This window comes from Phoca vitulina, unplaced genomic scaffold, assembly GCF_004348235.1.
Source record: "Phoca vitulina isolate PV1807 unplaced genomic scaffold, GSC_HSeal_1.0 scaffold7, whole genome shotgun sequence".
In the NCBI taxonomy this organism is placed as follows: Eukaryota; Metazoa; Chordata; class Mammalia; order Carnivora; family Phocidae; genus Phoca; species Phoca vitulina.
Genome location: NW_022589710.1, coordinates 36113443 through 36132751, shown reverse-complemented (window position 1 = coordinate 36132751; position 19309 = coordinate 36113443). Strand labels below are relative to the sequence as shown.

The window sequence follows — 19309 nt, the reverse complement described above, 5'->3', positions numbered from 1 at the left end:
TAGGGAGTGCAGATTTGGAAACAGCTCGCTCCAAATGCAACATCTAACTTGTGCCCACACGCTTCGCTGTCCCTGAGTCCTGCTAAATATGGGCCCCAAAGCCTAGCACACTGGACCTGCTGATGCTGCTGGATGCCGCCTGCCCCCCGAATGCACTGGTGGGGCTGCAGTCTCCTCGAGGAAACTCCCCAACCCTCAAAAAAGCATTTCTGCAGGGTCCAGGAGCAGCAGCCCCATGCTCCAGAGGTGCAATGATCAGGCTGATCGGAAGGAAAATGGAAGTGGGGAGGCCGATCCCACATGTGGCTCTTCCCGTGCTAAAATCTCTAAATCCTTCCAGTCCTACTGGATCAGGCCACAGCAAGTCAACTCTATGACTAGCAGCATTGTTTGGTCTCCCAAACTAACCTTGAGAAAATACAGATAAAAAGAGAGCAATGAAAAACTTTATCAATTTAAAAAGGCACACATCTCCCTGCCCATTCTGTAAAGGATAGAAAAACAATCCCAACACAGAGTTGCCATGGTAATAACTGCTGAGCTTAAATGAGAACAGTTTAATTGCTACTATTATACAATAGGTGGGCTTTTCACATTGGTAGGTGAAATGTGAAAATTATGCTTGGTTAAAAAGTTTCTTTTCATGGACTTGATCCTTCTGGCAGTAAGACAACTATCTAGTCTACATAGGATCATATGGGAGCATGTCTGAATAAGTCCCTCCTTCAAACATTGACCTAAATGGTGCCACGTCTCTACCATCAAGAGAAATGAAGGCAAAAGGTAAAAACATTGATGACATTTTTTTAAGGAAAAAACCAAAACAAAACCATGTTCCTTTTTCTGTAATGAACATCAGAAAATACAGATAAGCAAAAAGAAAATTACAATCATCGATGATGCCAACACCAAAAGATACCCGCTGTAAACATTCTGGGGTATGTCTTTCCACTTAGCTGTCCCATTTGTTTTAGGCATTGACAGCTCTGACCAGATCATTCACACATACTGCTAGAAGGAGTCTTTAAAAAGAGCCTCCACTCCCCTTGGCCCCATGTCTCTGAAGAGGCTCCACAACCAGCCAGAGTGACTTACCAAAGACATAGACTGACTTGTGGCCACAGGGCTCCTGCTACATAGGACGAAGCAAAGGCTTTGAGTAATGAAATGGGGAAGGGGTCCTGAGAAACAAAAGTAGATGGATTTTTAGGGAGTTCAACTATCTAGTCTACACAGGGAGTTTCTGAAATCAAAGTAGACACAGGTGAGACGTGTCAGATTGAGTCTTCTTCTGGCATGAGTCCCACTGAGGGCAGGATACTGGGTAGGCATGGGGGCAGGACCCTTTTCTCAGAGGTTTGGTCTGTGTTGGCTGAAGCAAGTCAACTTGGCATCTTTTGTCCCTCATCTAACATCCTGTGCCAAAAGTGTTCCCACTAATAGGTAGCCTAACTGCCTCCAGAACAGAGGATCGCACATGCTGATAGTTCTGAAAACTTCTTTAGTGGTCTCTCCTGCATTCACATTAAGCTGGGTCCGTTTTCAAAGATATTATCTAAGAAAACATGAGGAAGGAATAGCTAATAGCTTTAATAATTTTAAACAAATTTTTTAAAAAGACTTTTTTTTTAGGGGTGCCTGGGTGGCTCAGTCGGTTAAGCGGCTGCCTTTGGCTCGGGTCATGTTCCTGGGGTCCTGGGATCAAGCCCCACGTCGGGCTCCCTGATCAGTGGAGAGCCTGCTTCTCCCTCTCCCTCTGCCTGCCGCTCTGCCTACTTGTGCTCCTCTGTCAAATAAATAAATAAATAAATCTTTAAAAAAAGCTTTTTTTAAACAAGATTTTATTTAGTTCAGAGAGAGAGCACACAAACATGAGCAGGGAAAGGAGCAAAGGGAGAAGGACCAGCAGACTCCACGTTGAACGCAGAGCCCGGCAACGTGGGGCTTGATCCCACAACCCTGAGATCATGACCTGAGCCAAAATCAAGAGTCAGCCACTCAAGCGACTAAACCACCCAGGCACCCCTTAAAGGATTTTAAGGAATCTCTGCACCCAATGTGGGGCTTGAACTTACAACCCCGAAATCAAGAGTTGCATGCTCTACCTAATGAGCCAAGCCTGGTGCCCTTAATAGCTACAATTAAAAAAAAATTAAATCTTCATTTAGTATGTCAAATAAGCATAGTTAGTACATAATTTTCTTGTCATCAAATCAGATTGAGTTCTAGAATAATCACACCATTCACCAAAAAATATATAGTGTTTCAAATGGCCTTTCTGGGGGCCTGGAAGGCTCAGTTGGTTGGGCGTCCAACTCTTGTTTTTGGCTCAGGTCATGATCTCAGGGTTGTGGGATCCAGCCCTGAGTCGGGCTCTGCACTCAGTGCAGTCTGCTTATCCCTCTCCCTCTGTTCCTCCCCCAACTCATACGCTCTCTAAAAATAAATAAAATCTTAAAAACAAACAAACAAAACCCTCCAAAAAAACAAATAACTCCTCAAAAAAACAAATGGCCTTTCTGTTGATTAAATGAATAGCATTTTTTTTAATATTTTATTTATTTACTTGACAGAGAGAAAGAGAGAGAGAGTGCACAAGCAGGGAGAGTGGCAGGCGGTGGAATGGAGAAGCGGGCTCCCCGCCGGGCAGGGAGCCCGATGTGGGGCTCGATCCCAGGACCCTGAGATCATGACCTGAGCCGAAGGCAGCCACTTAACCAACTGAGCCACCCAGGTGCCCATGAATAGCATGTTTTATAAGAGTTTAGATGTTATAGGGGCGCCTGGGTGGCTCAGTCGTTGGGCGTCTGCCTTCAGCTCAGGTCATGATCCCAGGGTCCTGGGATCGAGCCCCACACCAGGCTCCCTGCTCTGCGGGAAGCCTGCTTCTCCCTCTCCCACTCCTCCTGCTTGTATTCCCTCTCTCGCGGTCTGTCTCTCCCTGTCAAATAAATAAATAAAATCTTAAAAAAAAAAGAAAAGAGTTTAGATGTTACAAGTGTAAAAAGCTGCTCCAGGGCCCACAAGGATTGCTAAAAGCTCCTGCAGCGAATTCTGATGGGAGAGCCAGTTCTGTGAATTCTGATGTCTACACCAGGGCCTAGGTAACCTTATGTGAGGAATCAGCATTAAGGCTGACTTAGGCTCCCCTGCTCCCTTCTTTGATTAGTTGGTTATTTCAGGAGATGTAGCCCTCAGGTTCTCTGCTTTAACGATTTTATACAAGCTGAAGAACACTGTACCAGGAGAGAAAGAACAGTGGTTTGGGTCTGAGCTTGCTTTCTCCCCCTCTATTACCATATAACCACACTGAACTGCACCAGGGGCTAACAGTGGATGTGGACGGGCAGACCCATCGCTGTCCTGCTGCTTTCTCTGCCAGGCTCTGGTGCATAGTTTATCAACAAGGAGATCGGGGCTCACAGAGGTCACAAGGCTTGTTCAGAGTAGGTGGCAGGTCCAGGGGCTCTGACTTTTGGTGCAGCACCCTGTCACTTGGCCCTGCTGCTCGCTCTACTCTCTGTTCCCCTGACCAGCACCGCTGGCAATACCTGGGCACTTGTGAGAAATGCTCATTCTTGGCCCCACCCAGACCTACAGAATCAGAAGCTCTGAGGGTGGGGTCCGGCAACCCAGGTTTTCATGAGCCCTCTAGGGATTCTGATACATGTTTAAGTTTGAGAACCATTGCTCTGGAGTAGACAATAAATTCCACACGGAGATTACATTTTAGAAAAATTCTAATAAACTACCTCTAAAAGGCCAGGTCTCAAAGGAGCCCAGTGCTCTTTTGATGCATGGTGCAGCATGACAGACAGACCCTGGTTTCATCCCCACCCAGTGCAGAATCGCCTCTGCCCTGGGGTCAGTTATTTACCCTCTCTGACCCGCAGTGTGCCTCTCGGTAAAATAGAGGATACGGACCTTGCAGGATTGTTCCAAGAATGAAAGGATTTATACAAGGAACCTAACTTCCAAAACGACACCAATTTCCTCCCCTATCCATCCCATAAGGAAGCCTACTACTTGAAATGGTTTTACCAAGTCTTTTGAAATTTACCTCTATTTTGCTGAGAACATACCCAAAACAACAGGCCTTAAAAAAAATTTTTTTTTTCCAGTGAATTAAACCTGACTTACTGAGATCATAGACTTTTAAACACCATTCTACATGTTTGTAGTTAAAATCCTGAAGTCATGAGGCTGGGTACTTATGTAGGGTCTCCCTCCAAATCTTACTTATGAAATGTTGCCCCTGCTATAGGAGTGAAGCAGCAGAATACTGTGAGCAAGAGAGAAAAGGTTAAATGGTGTCCAGAATTCTGTGGGCTAACAGCCTGCGCATCCTGCAGGACTATAGGTTCTGCTTGGCACTGCTCAAATCTAAATTCTGCAGCCTGGACCCCTAACCCCCTTCCCCAGTGATGATGCCTTTGTGTAGGGCCCAGCAGGAAATCAGTGTCAGAGATGAGACAAGGAGCTAATTCTACATGAGGCTGATTTATGGCAGGTCCCAGCTTGCTGCGTCAATCCACAAATTCACCTGAAGGGGAAACTCAACTCGGAGTTTCTTAGGCTCTCAGCCATCTGACTCACCTGGTCTTTGCTTTAAGATAAGTTACTCTGTTCCCAGTCCTTCAGTTTTGAAGGGATTAGACTCTCGTTTGCTCTCCTCATTACAAACCAGAAGAGTCTGGGGTAGCAGGGAAGCAGCACAACTATGGGTTGAAATCCTGGTGGCCTCATATGCTGGCTATGTAACTATGGGCAAGTTACTTATCTTCAGTGTCTCAGTTTCCGTATCTCTAAAATGGGATAATGGTATCTACCTTTCAGAATTACAAAGAAGATTAAGTGAAATCATACTTTTTAAGCACACAGTCAAGAATACAGCTGGTAGCCAATATATCTGCTATTATTTCAACTCCTTACTTTGCTAATTGCTCCTTCCAAGACGACTAATGAAATTTCACTTGCTGTTTTATCTCTTTCCCACCAAGGAATTGGCTGAAGACAGGCAGCCAGAGAGAAGGGAGGAAAGGAAAGAGCCTATTAAACTCCAAAGTTATAGAACCAAAGCATGAATGATTAAGAATAGGCTGTCACTCTAGTCTTCAGGAAGCATAATCTAGACCCTGTTCCTGAATGATCCATAAACAGGTCTGATGTCGTCACACCCTCGATCAGTGCCAGGTGCCCAAGAGGATTTAGGACGTAAAGACAATGTCAACAAAGACATACTAGACACAATTTACCCAACAGAAATGATCACATTCTTATGCACTGGAATGTTCATTTCAACAGATATCCGAGGCACTGTTCTAAGCACTGGAAATAAGATAGTTCAAGACACTGGTCTCATGGAGGAAAGACCGCTCAGTATTAGACACAACTGAGGAAATCCTCTCCCATTTAACAAACATAGTACTTTGTCTTTGAGTCTTACTAGGGAAAAACAGTGGTAACAGCCACTCAGTAAATGCTGGCTTCCACACACTGGTCCTGGGCCACACGCAAGACATGCGCCATCCAGCCTCACAGCAGCCTCTGACGTAAGCAGTGCTGTTAAGACACTTTTTGCAGATTTGGAAACTGAGGCTTAGAAAGGTTAGATACTACTCAAGTTTCTACCATAAGTAAGTGAGAAGTCAGGACATGCTCAAAACCTGCACTCTTAATCCTTATTTGGGTTACTGCCATGGATTTATATAGATTTTTTTTTCAACTGGCACAAAGAGAAGTCAAATTCAGCCCAGCCTACGCTGCCAGCCAAATCACCCTAATATTTGTCTTCAGCAGGCCTTCGACTGCTAAAGAACCATGAATGACTCAGACTTTTAAGAGGCCAAGTCTTCAGTTGAGATTGAAGGTCTTTTAAGCTTTAGCTTAAACCTACCTCTCTAGCTTCATCTCCTATATTTGAACCAATGGAGCTTCTTGTCATTTCCTGAAAGACTTTCATGCTGCTCTATCTCTGTACCTTTTTTAAAAAAGATTTTACTTATTTATTTAAGAGAGAACATGAGAGCATGAGCAGGGGGAGGGGCAGGGGTCGGATCCCAGGACCCTGGGATCATGACCTGAGCTGAAGGCAGACACTTAACCAACTGAGCCACCCAGGCGCCCCATCTCTGTACCTTTTTGCTCACAACAAACGTCTGTCTCTGCCACCAGTAATGTTCAAGGATCCCAACCTCTCGCTCAGGACCATCTGGTAACACCCCTCTTCTGTAAGGCTCTCCTAATCCCCACCCCCACTCCAGGAGACGAGCTCTGAGCTCTCAAACCACTTGGCTTTACAGCTGCTCCCATTAATGTAATTGACTCATCTTACTTCCTGTCTGTAAATTCTCATCGCACTTAACCTGGCGCCCTTGCTGATTGAACCAGGTTCACTTATAGTTTACAGTAACAATGAGGTCAAGGAAATAAATGCCAAATTATTAAGAGTATCTTATTTTCATTACTCCCTAATTCTTCATTCTCCTTACAGGTTCTCCTGTATGTTCTGCTTTATATGTGTGTTCAAAACACCTAAACACACTGTTATGGGAAAGACTCACTCAGCCGGGATAAACACAAAGCTGCATGGATGGTCCCAGAGCTGAGTGACCATTTTTTCCTATGTCAGGTTGCACGTGAAAAACACTTTGGTTGGGGGTCTGTCTTTGGAGAGAGAATTTGAAGACAAAAGGCCCTTAAAAGCTTTGGGGGGGCATCACCTTCATTAATTTGTGAGGGGAGATAAAATTACCAGTCTTATTTCTGATACGGTTGCCCTAGAGAATTTAGCTTTGATTTGTGGCCACAGACATGTGTCTTAAGTCCACATCTTAGGACCAGATGCCCAGTGGGGCCTGGCATGCTGAGCACACACTTGTGGAGGACCCCTGCCTCGAGTGTGCCAAACCCCTGCAGTGGGGGCAGGGCAGTGGGGGACCTGCAGACCAGCATCTAGAAATCAGGCCTGTGTCCTGACCTACTTACATTGGCACATACAAGCAGGAATAGGCAGGCAGGATTTCATTTGGGGGACATGCAAATCCTAAAGCAGAGTTAAAATCTCTAAATAGTACCTCCTCAAGGATCTCTTCTCTAGTTAAATCTCCAACTCTCATTTAAACCTAGCTTCATGCAAAATTTTAAGCTAAAGAAAAAAATACTAAAGCGTGATATACTATAATATAATCTTCCTAAAATGTTGAAATAAGAATTTCCACTCATTTTTTACCAAATTTTGCCTTTCTAAGCTTATAAAACTGCTGGATTGCCTTCAAGCACGACTGAGCTCAGTTTTGAGCTGTGAGCTTGAGCTCAGTTTCTAGATCTGTGAAGTAAGCACTGTACCCGCGGAATAGGAGTAACTCGTAGGCCACTCCTCACCTCGATCCAATGACGTCAAAGAGGTGCTGCCAGTGGTCGCTGACTCTGTGGAGCTTGTCCTCGATCTCAGCTGCTCTTGTCTTGTTGCTGGCCTCCATCAGCTGGTCACCCATCTGCTTTAACTGTAACTTGTTTTCACTGAACAAGTTTATCTCTTCTATGCAGTCCTGGGAAAGGCACCAAAATACAAAGCCTCAGTTACTACTGAAAACTCATTTCTTCGCCAGTCACAAGCATACAGCTGCCTCTTGAAATTTAAAAAAAAAAAAATTCAAAAACTTCACACCTGTTAATGCAACTCGTCAGTGAGGAGCTAACGAGTCAAACAACGCCCACTTGGCACATGTATAATGTGTAAGGCAGCAGTTACTTTTTTTTTTTTTTTAAAGTAGGCTCCATGCCCTGAGATCAAGAGCTGAGCTGAGATCAAGAGTCAAATGCTACCCAGGTGCCCCCAGTAGTTACTTTCTTAATTCAGTAGCCTTGGTTTCCCCTCCCAGATTTGTTCTAATCTAACCTACTGGGTTACCGAGGACAACAGAGTATAACTAAATTAACCTATATCATCACTAAGTGCCATTTTGGATGACTGCACCAAGAATCCACCCCCCCTTTAAGATTTTATTTATTTGAGAGAGAGTGAGCAAGCAAGAGAGAGCACATGAGCAGGGGGAGAGGGAGAGGGAGAAGCGGACTCCCCTGCCAAGCAGGGAGCCCAACGCAGGGCCAGATCCCAGAACACTGGGATCATGCTCTCTGAGCCAAAGGCAGATGCTCAATCGACTGATCCACCCAGGCGCCCCTTCCCTGTGGCACCTGGTGGCCATTTCAGATTTATAAACCCAGTTGCCGCCGGCCCCTCCCCTTTGGCGAGGAGAGCTCCTTCATAGTAGCCACCAGAAGCCGTAAGTCGCTGGGGGTGTGACCTGATGCTTAAGCTGATAAGAGCCCCTGCTCTGGCCAGACTTCCCGAGAGAAAGCACAGAAAGCACAGTGCCCCCCCTGGAATGGTCCCACACTTCCCATCTCTCTGGAATCCTCACTTACCAGCTTTTCTCTAAGAAGGAATAAAGATAGTGAGAAAGGCTCTTCATATTTCTGCAATGTTATAGAAATGGATCTATAACGTTATGCCACTTTGAGCCTGTGAGCAAGAGCGGGGAGTTCCGTGGTAGTCATAAGTGCAATCATCGGGGTACTCCTGCTTACCTTCTGTAACTTCTCAATCATTTCTTCAATACTAATATCTGCTGTCTGTAGAACTTTGTTTTCCATCTGCACCAGCCATGCGCACAACTCTTTATTTTTTTCATTGAACACAATCCATGAATTGAGTCTGTCTTCAATCTCCTGTTTGCGTATAGCCACCTAGAAATGAAAATGCATTTGGCAGCTGAATATAGGCAGGTAGGAAAACATTTCCTTTTCCTTCCCCCCTATTAAAAAGACTAGGAATTTCATTCATTTTCATCAGTAACCCTACAGACTTAAATCACTGTTTACCTAATACCTAGGGTTCAACATCAATAGTTACACCTTTGATAAGTGCCATAAAAAGCAACAAAATAAAGATTGTGTCTAAAGTGTAACTTACCGAAAGAATTCAGTTTTATCCAATGCATATCTATTATTACCAGGTTATATTAAAAATTAGAAACAGGGAAGGTTAAATACATTAAACATCACCCAGATTTCTTCTGATCCTTGTTCTTTCAACATGCATTTACTGATGGCCTGCTACATGCTCATTTACAGTTTTATGACCCAAATCTTTTTACCTGTTTAAACATGATCAAGTCCTTATTCCTATTTAAGACCAATGTCCTGCCTATTTAACTTAAAAACTGTAATCTAGGTCACAACATAAATCTAACATATGTAATGCAAATGGACTACAAAATTGAAGTTATTTCAATATTTTAGTGGTAGATTTCAAAAATAAAGCAAAATAAAATAAAAAAACAAATGCATATCACTCATTTAATCTATCCTCCCATTATGCACTATGGCTTTAGATGGAAACTATGGAAATGGAACCAAATACTAGTCTGTAGTAAGCAGGCTGACCCCAAATACCCAATACTCCATTATACATCAGCAACCCCTAAGCTGGCTTCCACAAAGCCTCTTCCCTCCTTAAAAGGTTCAAATTTACAACTTAAATATAAATTTAAAGAATGCAAATCAGCCTTTCTAAATGGACAAAATTATTCTCAGCTCTTAAAAATCTCTAAAATCTTAGAGTTAAAAGAGTTTTGATAAAAGTTTTAACCCCCTACTTTGCAGATGGGGAAACTAAGGTGCAACTCCCTGAGGCTTTCCTGCTCTGGACAAGGAAACAAAGTGATCTTTTCAGAGTAAGGCAAAAATACCTAAGGCTTGTACATCCACCCAGCCAAATGTGTTCAGAACTATCCCTAAAAAAACAAGTTTTGTGTTTCCATTCCTAAGGGCATCTATTTATCTTAGCTTTTGAAAATCCTGGCATTTTGCACAGCGTCATTCTGATTGGTTTCCTAATGGTAACAATTAGGAACATCTGGGCCCCAGTCTCTGCTTCTGCCTTCGTTCTAGGATACTTTTCACGTATCCTAAATATTTTTTTACATAAAATATGAATAAAAATTCTAACAGAACATTTAAAATTACAGTTCATTATTAATATTAAATACTAAAACCAAGAAGGAAAAATGATTTTACTTTATTAAAATGCACCCAAAAGCATTAAAAAAATGTCAACTTTAAATAGATCTCTTAATTCACAAAAATGAGATTAAGGAATTCATTTTTCTTAGAATTCTATGTTCTTGAAACAAAGATCTATTTGAACCCTTTGGTTCCCTCCTGTCACAAACATGTACTGTATCGGACTATAACCACGATCTCATTTTTAATAAGTAGAAGGGATCCACTGAGATACTAAGTGGAGCTGTTGATCCTTTCTTTTAGAGTTTTGAAAAAAGCCAACTACTTGAAAGAAACATCGGATTGCACGAGAACAGAGTTCTCAGATAAAACACCCCTGTGCGGGGCACTAAGGACGCCTGCTGTTTGTTGGGCCCAGAGAGATACTGCCCTAAGGCCAGACGAGACCTCTTTGCTGAAGTCCTGATTCTGATATCCCGATGGGAACTTGTCACCTACACAACAGAGAGCGCTGAGTGCTCACAGCTGCTCGTAATCGCAATCCCCCCCTCCGCCCCTATCTAAGGTGAGTTTTTAAAAAGCTTATTAGAAGTGTACAAAGTACCAGCACTGAGCCCTGGAGAAACAAAGGGTCAAATCTGTTACCCCACGGTGCTGCCTTCTAAAGGGACAGCAGCGGGCCCGGGCTCCAACTGCAAAGGGCCTCCGGTTCAATGAAATTAAGCCCCTTTCTACTTTGTCTGGCCTTCGGAGACATTTCAATAAACTCCAGAACAGCCGTGCCCTGCAGTTAACTGACTTACTCTTAAGCAGAGATCCTCCCATTGTCTGTGCAAATGCTCTGTTTGCTCTTCCAAAACCATCACGTCCTCCACAAGAATGTGCTGGGTTAAGTCGGTCTTCATAGTGTGAAGTTCTTTCAAGTTCTGAGTCCAGTTGCCCAAAGACTTCTCTAGTTCCTGCATTTAACACAAGGGGGGGGGGGTGGAATCACTCCAACTCAAGCTGCTGCTGTTTCCAAACCTGTAGGTTAATCTTTTGATTGGACTCTGGGGGAGGGGCGGGGGAAGGGGAGCGGGGGAGGGGGCGGGACGTTCTGAACGAGAAACAGCCCAAGGCAGCGGCTGCTCTTTCTTCACCACCTTTTTCTCAAAAGAAAACTTTTCCACCTTTATTTTCATTTCCTCAGGTAGTTCACATTTTTATATAATTAGTTCTGTTTTAAAAACATGTAGGTCTTTACCTATATTGAGAAGAAATTATTTTTGTAGTCTAGCAACAATCTCACACACACACTTTTTTAAAGATTTTATTTATTTATTTGACAGAGACATAGCGAGAGAGGGAACACAAGCAGGGGGGAGCGGGAGAGGGAGAAGCAGGCTCCCCACTGAGCAGGGAGCCTGATGCGGGGCTGGATCCCAGGACCCTGGACCATGACCTGAGCCAAAGGCAGATGCTTAACGACTGAGCCACTGAGGCACCCCCCCCCCCACTTTTAATTCTGAAACTACGTTACAGAAATGTTGTATAAAGTGTGATTTTCCATCTTAAAAAAAAAAACAAAAAAAACCCCTAAGAAATGCATTGTTGCTACCATGACAATCATAACAACAGCTTCTGTCTAAAGGGGATTATTTTGGTTAAGTTTCAAAAAGAATGAGTATAACGGAAGAAAAAAATAAATTCTTCCCTAATAACTGACAGAACTTGGTTAGCAGAAAATCTCTCTGGTCATGGAAACCACTGTTATTTAAAATGTGTCAGATTTAAACTTTTTGATTTCTAGGACTTGAGAAAATTGCTTTCACAACAGGAACGTGCTGGAACGAGTACTCAAGAGTCTTCCAGATTCTTATTGTGCTCACAATTCTTCATTCTCTGGCACGTTTTAAGGATCTCCGTTCATACCTGCCTATTGCAACAGAAAGAAGACTCTTCGGGGTGGCAACAATAAAAGTATGTTAATTCTGACTGATTTTCAGAGTCCTAAAAGCGACACTGGCATGATCACATAACTTGAGGACAAAAATTTACATTCAGTAAAATGGCCCAGAGAATTCTCTTTCAAGGTTGCATGGAGATTCAGAGATACCTTTATCAGAAGAAAAATCATCACTTTATACTTTTTTTTTTAAATTTTAAAGATTTTATTTATTTGTCAGAGAGAGAGACAGAGCACAAGCAGGGGGAGCGGCAGGCAGAGGGAGAAGCAGGCTCCCGGCTGAGGAAGGAGCCCGACGTGGGACTTGATCCCAGGACTCTGGGATCGTGACCTGAGCCGAAGGCAGCCGCTTAACCGACTGAGCCACCCAGGCGTCCCCCACTTCATACTCTTGTTACCTAGTTTTACTCTCATGATTCTAGTAGAGTGGATGAGAGCAGATTCTGTGTGGAACACTTTCACTGGCTACAGAATATAAAGGGGACGACTCACAGGTGGAGGGGTGCTACTCACTGACTTAAAACGAGAGACCCCCAAGACCACGGAGCTTCATGCAGCATTCCCCGGTCTGGTGGCAGGAAGCTCAGCCTGTCCAAGGCCCTGCTCACCAGTGTAGGCTCAGCTGCCTGCACAGTAGGGAGGCCTGTTTCTGTTTTCCATAGCCAGGTTTAAATTGATTTGGTTTGGATACTTGGTTTCTTCCTATGACTGAAAGGATAATTAACAGGTGTAGAACTTTTGAATATGGACTTTTTTTTTTAAAGATTTTATTTGTCAGAGAGACAGAGAGAGAGAGAGAGAGAGAGACAGGGTGAGCAAGCACAAGCAGGGGGAGCGGCAGGCAGAGGGCGAAGCAGGCTCCCCACTGAGCAAGGAGCCCGATGTGGGACTTGATCCCACATGACCTGAGCCAAAGGCAGACGTTTAACTGCCTGGGCCACCCAGGCGTCCCGAATATGGACATTTTTATAATTCTTAATAAATATGGCCAAATTACATTTTAAGAGGAATGATCATCTCCACATACTTTCTGGAGTTTTATATATATATATATACATATATATATGTATGGAGATATATATATATGTTTAGACAACTTTAATATATATAATGATTAGTTATTATTTAAATTTGTATTTCTTTATTTCGCCCTGATGCGTCCACAAATATATTTAGTTAATTCCTACTTACACTTCCAGATCTCAGACACAAAGGTAGTTCCTCAGAGGAGCTTTCTCGGACTCATCAGTTGTTTGACCACATGAAGTGAAGCAGCACAGTCCTTGACTGGACTCGGACACAGCATGGCGGCATTAAAACCTCCGCCTGTGCCCTCACTTACCAGGGGGGTTGTCAAGTCCCATTTTTCACCTTACCATTTGGGTAAAAACAGGACCAAAAAATGAATGTGTAGCTATATAAATATTGGCCTGTATATGCATAGACCATCTTTGGAAGAATATACAACAAATGGGTAACACTGGGGCCCCAGGGTGGCTCAGTCGGTTGAGCAACTGGCTCTTGGTTTCAGCTCAGGTCATGATCTCAGGGTCTGGGGATCAAGCCCCACATTGGGCTCCACCCTCAGCGCTGAGTCTGCTTAAGAGCCTCTCCCTCTACCCCTCCCCCACCCCCTAAAATAAATAAATCTTTAAAAAAATATTTGTTGACTGCCTGAATTAGAATTTAATACATGCTAAAGAAGGACTCATAAATCAGTGGTGAAAGAAAAGACCCTTCTCTGAAGGATGCTAGAAAAATTGCTGGCTTGGAATAAAACAATTAGATTAAAAAAAAACAACACAAAAACAAATTGGTAACACTGATTGCTTTTGTGGAGAGGAACCAATGGGAGAAAGAATTTTCATGTATGCCTCTTGCACCTTCTGAATTTTGAACCATGTGACAATATTACTAACTGAACAATTATTTTAAAAATAAAACTGTCCCCCGAGCTCAATCATTTGACAAGTCTTATAAACACAGATGTCCACTAGACCAATTTTGGTAACAGTGAAAAGCTAGTATGTAATGAAGTGCTAGTCTATATGTCAACTTAGATGTAATGAGAATGTCATCTTCTGAGAAGGAGAGTAAAGCTCAGATGGTCAAATGGTTGGTGTATCTCTCCCAAGTAACTCAGCGGTGATAAACACTCTCCTAGACAGGATTCGGGTTACTTGAGTTCTTTTTGGAATATGGTCATGGGATCAGTGAACTCAATGCTCTTGGTCTCTCTTCCTGATTTTTCCACTGAGAGATAGAACACTGAGGCTGTAGAAGCTGAAAAGATCCCACTGGAAGCTGAAGAGTGTGACACTTGGGAAATACTATGCCTTCTTAGGAGTTTACAGTTCACATTCTGCACTGGTTTCTAGACTTTATGGAAGGGAACTCTATGTGTCAACTGAGAGTATGATTCCAAATTTTCTCCACTGTCCCTGACATCTAGATCTACTAAAGATGTAGAGATCATAAAAATGTTGAAAATTAGGGATAGGTAGGAATTTTCTTAACCTAATAAAGCCATCATCAGCAAATACCATATTTAGTGGTAAAATGTCAGAATTATTCTCTTTAAAATCAGGAATGACATGAAGGAGCCACCTATCAATTATACTAAAAAATGTTCTGGAGGTACTGACCAGTATAGAAAGAACAGGAAAAAAATACATAGAAAGAAAGGAAGAAACAAAAGAAGAGTCATTTTTCACAGATGGTGACTGTCTACATAGACACCTAAAAGATTATGCAAATTATTGGAATTAGCAAAATATTTTAGCAAGATGACTGAATATAGTATCAACCAAAAGTTATTATTTCTAGGCACCAGTGATAAATAGAAAATATAATTAGAAAAAGTATTTTCAACAGTGTCAAAAATAACATGCCAAGAAAGAAATCTAACAAAAGATGTATAGTACTAAAGAAAATTATACATCATTATTGAACATGACTAAAAGGAGAGAAACATGCCATCTGCAGGAACAGGAGTATTCAGTAACAAAAAGATGCTCATTTTCCCCAATGTATCTATAAATTTGATACTATTCCACTAAAACTCTTATCAGGACTTTGCCTAGTTTGACAAACTGCTTCTAAATGTTGTGGAAGATCGAAGACCCAAGGACATCCATACGCATGTGGGAGAACAAAGTAGGAGTACACATCACGCCTGAAATGAGGATTTGTTATTTTAAAAAAAGCTCAGTAATCAAGATAATTTGATATAAAGGCTGAGGTAAGCAAATCAACAGAATAGAGCCCCAAGAAAAAAATCCCACATATATGGCAACTTGATATTTGACACTGGAGAATGGGCACCAGGACGATGGTCATCCATGTGATTTTCCATTATGAGTAAATTAAAAATTGGATCTTTACCTCAAAACATATGCAAAAATCAATTCTTAAATGAATAAGGATATAAATGTACAAAACAAAACTTGAAAATGTAGGCATGTATCTGTATGACTTTAGTGTGGAGTAATGGCACTGCTTATATAAGGTTGAAAAACAAAAGTAATACTTCTATATTTCATTGAGAGCTACACACGCATGTAGGAAAACTATAAAGTAGTGCACGTGAATGATAAAACACTTCATTCAGGGTTGTGGGTCCCTCTGGGGAGGGGAAGTACATTGGGGATTATGCAGGGCGTGTCAACTGTATTTGAAATGTTTTATTTTTTCAGCTGGGTGATGGTTTCGTGGCAGTTTGTCATATTATTTGTTATGTTGGAAATTTTTTCCATGTTGGAATATTTTTACAATGAAGAAAAAAGATGCAGACTGAAGCACACTAGTTTCCAGCATAGCTTGAAGGATGAGAATACTCATTTCTTCCTAATTTTTTCAGTTTGATTCCTGATCAAGATAAAAGATCATTCCATTTGACTCTGGATGTTTTTTAAACATCAAACCTGCAGATAGGGAAGAGAGGTGAGTTGTCCCTGACCTGGGAATTTTACCGGTCCAAACTCCTATTCATTCTTCTGCAAAAATCTTCAGCAAAGGCCTAAAATACCCAGGAATAATTGCCAGTGTTGTATCAACTAGGCAGAATATAGTTTGGAAGGTTTTATAAAAATGTTATATTTGAGCAAAAAGTCCAACCGCTTGGCTTCTAAAAAATGAATTCTATAGTAATACTTTACTCTCTTTTCAAACACAAGGTCATTCGTTAAGGGAACAGGTTTCAGTGTAATCTCAAAGGGCACACGTTATATTACAGAGGAGAGAAATAGAAAGGGGACCTGGAGGAGAACTCCCCTCCCCCAATTCCTAAGAAGAATTTCTGCAAGTCTTTCTCGTATTCACACATGGATCTCAAAGAGCATCCATTCCAATTGCTTTGGAGACCAGGATGTTTTTTTTTTGACAGAAGACAGGCAAAATGTTTTCTGACTGAACATGGAAACACAGTTTCAACACAGAATAGAAAGGCAAACAAACACTTCAACTTCTCTCAAAAGCAGTAAGTGATTATCTTGAACCCCCTTCCCAGCTTTCAATACCTTAATCAGCTCTTTTTCTCTGTGGAGGTCCTCATGAAGTTCTGGAAGAGGATCTCTACTTTGTGCCTTTAAAACTTGCAGCCTGCTTTTCAACTCCTTGATTTTCTTTTCACACTGGTCCCAGGTCTATTTGAAAACAGTATTAAAATTGGTAAGTACTTTGCTTTTTAAGAATGAATTGTAGGGGCGCCTGGGTGGCTCAGTCATTAAGAATGAATTGTAGAAACAGAATAACTCATTTAATCCACTCCAATAAATGTGTTTTTGTAAATCACACAGAAACCCAGTTCCTTGTCTTGAGCAGCCTGGTCTAAAAGCAGAATATCTCTGGCGCAGCTTTATGTGTGGCTCAACTATTGAGTTGACTGGCTTTTGCTTCGAAATATTTCTTCTTCCTTCCCTATATCCTCAATCTATCTAATCTTATTCCTATTTCAGTTTTGGGAAAGTTCACGTTTTGGGGTGGGGGGAGTTCACATTTAAAAGGCTACTATTAAGGATTAATTTTTAACATTGACAGTCTTGGGCACACACTATCATACCAGCATAAAGCAAAAGCCCTCAACTACTCTTCTTGTCTTCTTGTCTCACATCATCCCTCTGCTCTCTCTTTCTTGAAGTAGCCTGGCTTCAGGGACCCTTTCACAGTGAAACTTCACTCGACATTTCTCACCACTGAGATTGCCACCTTCTGCTTAGAGCACTTTACAGTTTACCAAAGCCTTCTCAACTTCATTATCTCACTGTAATTATAATAATCTTAGGAGACACACAGGGCTTCACATTTTAAAATGTGAAAACTGAGGCTCAGAGAAAACTGGCCAAGGACATGCGGTCAGAAGCAGACCAGTCAAGGGTTGATCTGAGGACGCAGTCCAGCCCCCGCCCCCACCCCCGCAATGCCATTCTTTCACACCATCTCTCTTCCTTTAACCTTCTATTATGGAGAAAACAGTTGCCTGCATTTCCAAGTTCAGAATATTTATAATGGATTCATTGGGATAAATTTCTAGTCCTGAGGTTACTAAAAGTAGACAAACATGAAGTCAAACACTATCTTATTCCTCAGTACAGCTTATACCTAAACACGCCTGGGTTGGCCTTATTCTACAGTAACGCAGAATTCACAGAAGGGGAAGTCACTTGTCTAGCAACATCAACTCTCTGCAACACAACCAAGAGGAAAGTGGAGAGAGGAACAAAACTGAGTCCTTATTTCTGCCTCCAAACCATTAGCTACCTTTACCACCATGTTTTACAACCAGGGCAAAATGCTCGACAAATACTTGCTAGTTAATGAATTTCACATAGCCCATATACCAAATAAAATTCAGATACTTTACTCATAGGACAGATGTTCAGGCCCTAACTCAGCACATACTTATTCTTTACTCAAAAAAGACAAAAAAACAAAAACCAAAACTATCTCTGAGAAGCTTGGTTATCTGGATTTGGTACACGTACAACAGATCAGGAAGGAAAGTGGGCCATAAGGAGTAGGTATGCTCAGAGAAACAAAAATTAAGCAGAGGCCACTTTAAATAATGTGTAGAGAAGAAAATAAAAGAAAAACAATAAAAACCACAAAATTACTCGGAGAGCATAGCTGTGTAGGGCCTTAGGTTCAAAGCACCTCAGAGTCCTTAAGAACATCTCGGTATATTTTAGGATAACAAAAATAATTCTTTTCCCAACAATGGCACAGAATAAAACATTTTGGTTCTTGAAAATATAATCATAAATTATCTGGGAAATTCTTACATGTGCTTATGTGGAAAGGCACATTCTCTGACGACAGAAGAAGTATCACTGTGTTTATTTTCATATACTATGCCCAAGGACAGACCACATGTGAACATTAGCTTTGTATATAGAACTGCCATGGAACACAACTACACTTCCTATTTCGTAAAAGTGGATATAAAATAGAACCTCAAGTATTTATATACTTAACATCGAGCTTTTTCAATGCTCTATTATTATTTTACAGTAAGTAACTGGCATGATTCATGGATTAGGATTCAAGGTCCCTTGGAAAACTTACAATACTGTGATTTCCTAAAATCATGCCCATTTTTGCCCAGCAAACAAAAACTCCATGTACTGCATCTGAGTATCCTGAAGAGTAAATGGTGAGTTTACCTCTACATTGTTCTGCAACTGTTTAATCAGCTCTCCTACGTGGAGCTCTGTGTCCTTCCAGTTGTCCCGAAGTTGACTGATTTTCTTGTCAATCAACTCTTTAGTTTCCAGGTTAGCTGTGTTCAGTAACTTCTCCCCAGCTTCTAAGGTTAGTTCAAAGGTAGTTTGCCGTCTCTGAAAATGAATTTCTTTACTCTAAAAAGAAAAAAAAAGTGATTTCCTTAAGCCTCTGATATGATCAAAATGTGATTGTATGCATTTGTGAACGTTCCCTTCAGAGCTTTTCCCTACTAACAAATGTTAGATATAAATTAGGCAAATGAGATTAGAATGCGTGCACATGCACATACAGACACACACACACACCTAAGGCTCATGTTTTACACTACTACACACTACACCAAATAATGCGTTCTTAAGATAATTTCCAATAGTGGAAAGAGCCAAGATGTCCATCAACAGATGAATGGATAAAGAAGATGTGGTATATATATACAATGGAATATTATGCAGCCATCAAAAGGAATGAGATCTTGCCATTTGCAACGACGTGGATGGAACTGGAGGGTATTATGCTGAGCGAAATAAGTCAAACAGAGAAAGACATGTATCATATGACCTCACTGATATGAGGAATTCTTAATCTCAGGAAACAAACTGAGGGTTGCTGGAGTGG

General features: G+C 41.7%; 1 protein-coding gene across 3 annotated transcripts in view; it reads right to left on the bottom strand.

Annotated features, from left to right (window-relative positions):
* Positions 1–19309, bottom strand: part of SYNE2 (spectrin repeat containing nuclear envelope protein 2) — a 315865-nt gene that overhangs the window by 30584 nt on the left and 265972 nt on the right. For all 3 annotated transcript variants that reach the window (XM_032405277.1, XM_032405280.1, XM_032405278.1), the window contains exons 95-99: positions 18634–18828; positions 16492–16617; positions 10833–10988; positions 8593–8751; positions 7384–7550 (exon numbers count right to left, since the gene is read on the bottom strand). In XM_032405277.1, coding sequence (XP_032261168.1) covers positions 7384–7550; positions 8593–8751; positions 10833–10988; positions 16492–16617; positions 18634–18828 — 803 coding nt within the window. The remainder of the gene's footprint in view (positions 1–7383; positions 7551–8592; positions 8752–10832; positions 10989–16491; positions 16618–18633; positions 18829–19309) is intronic.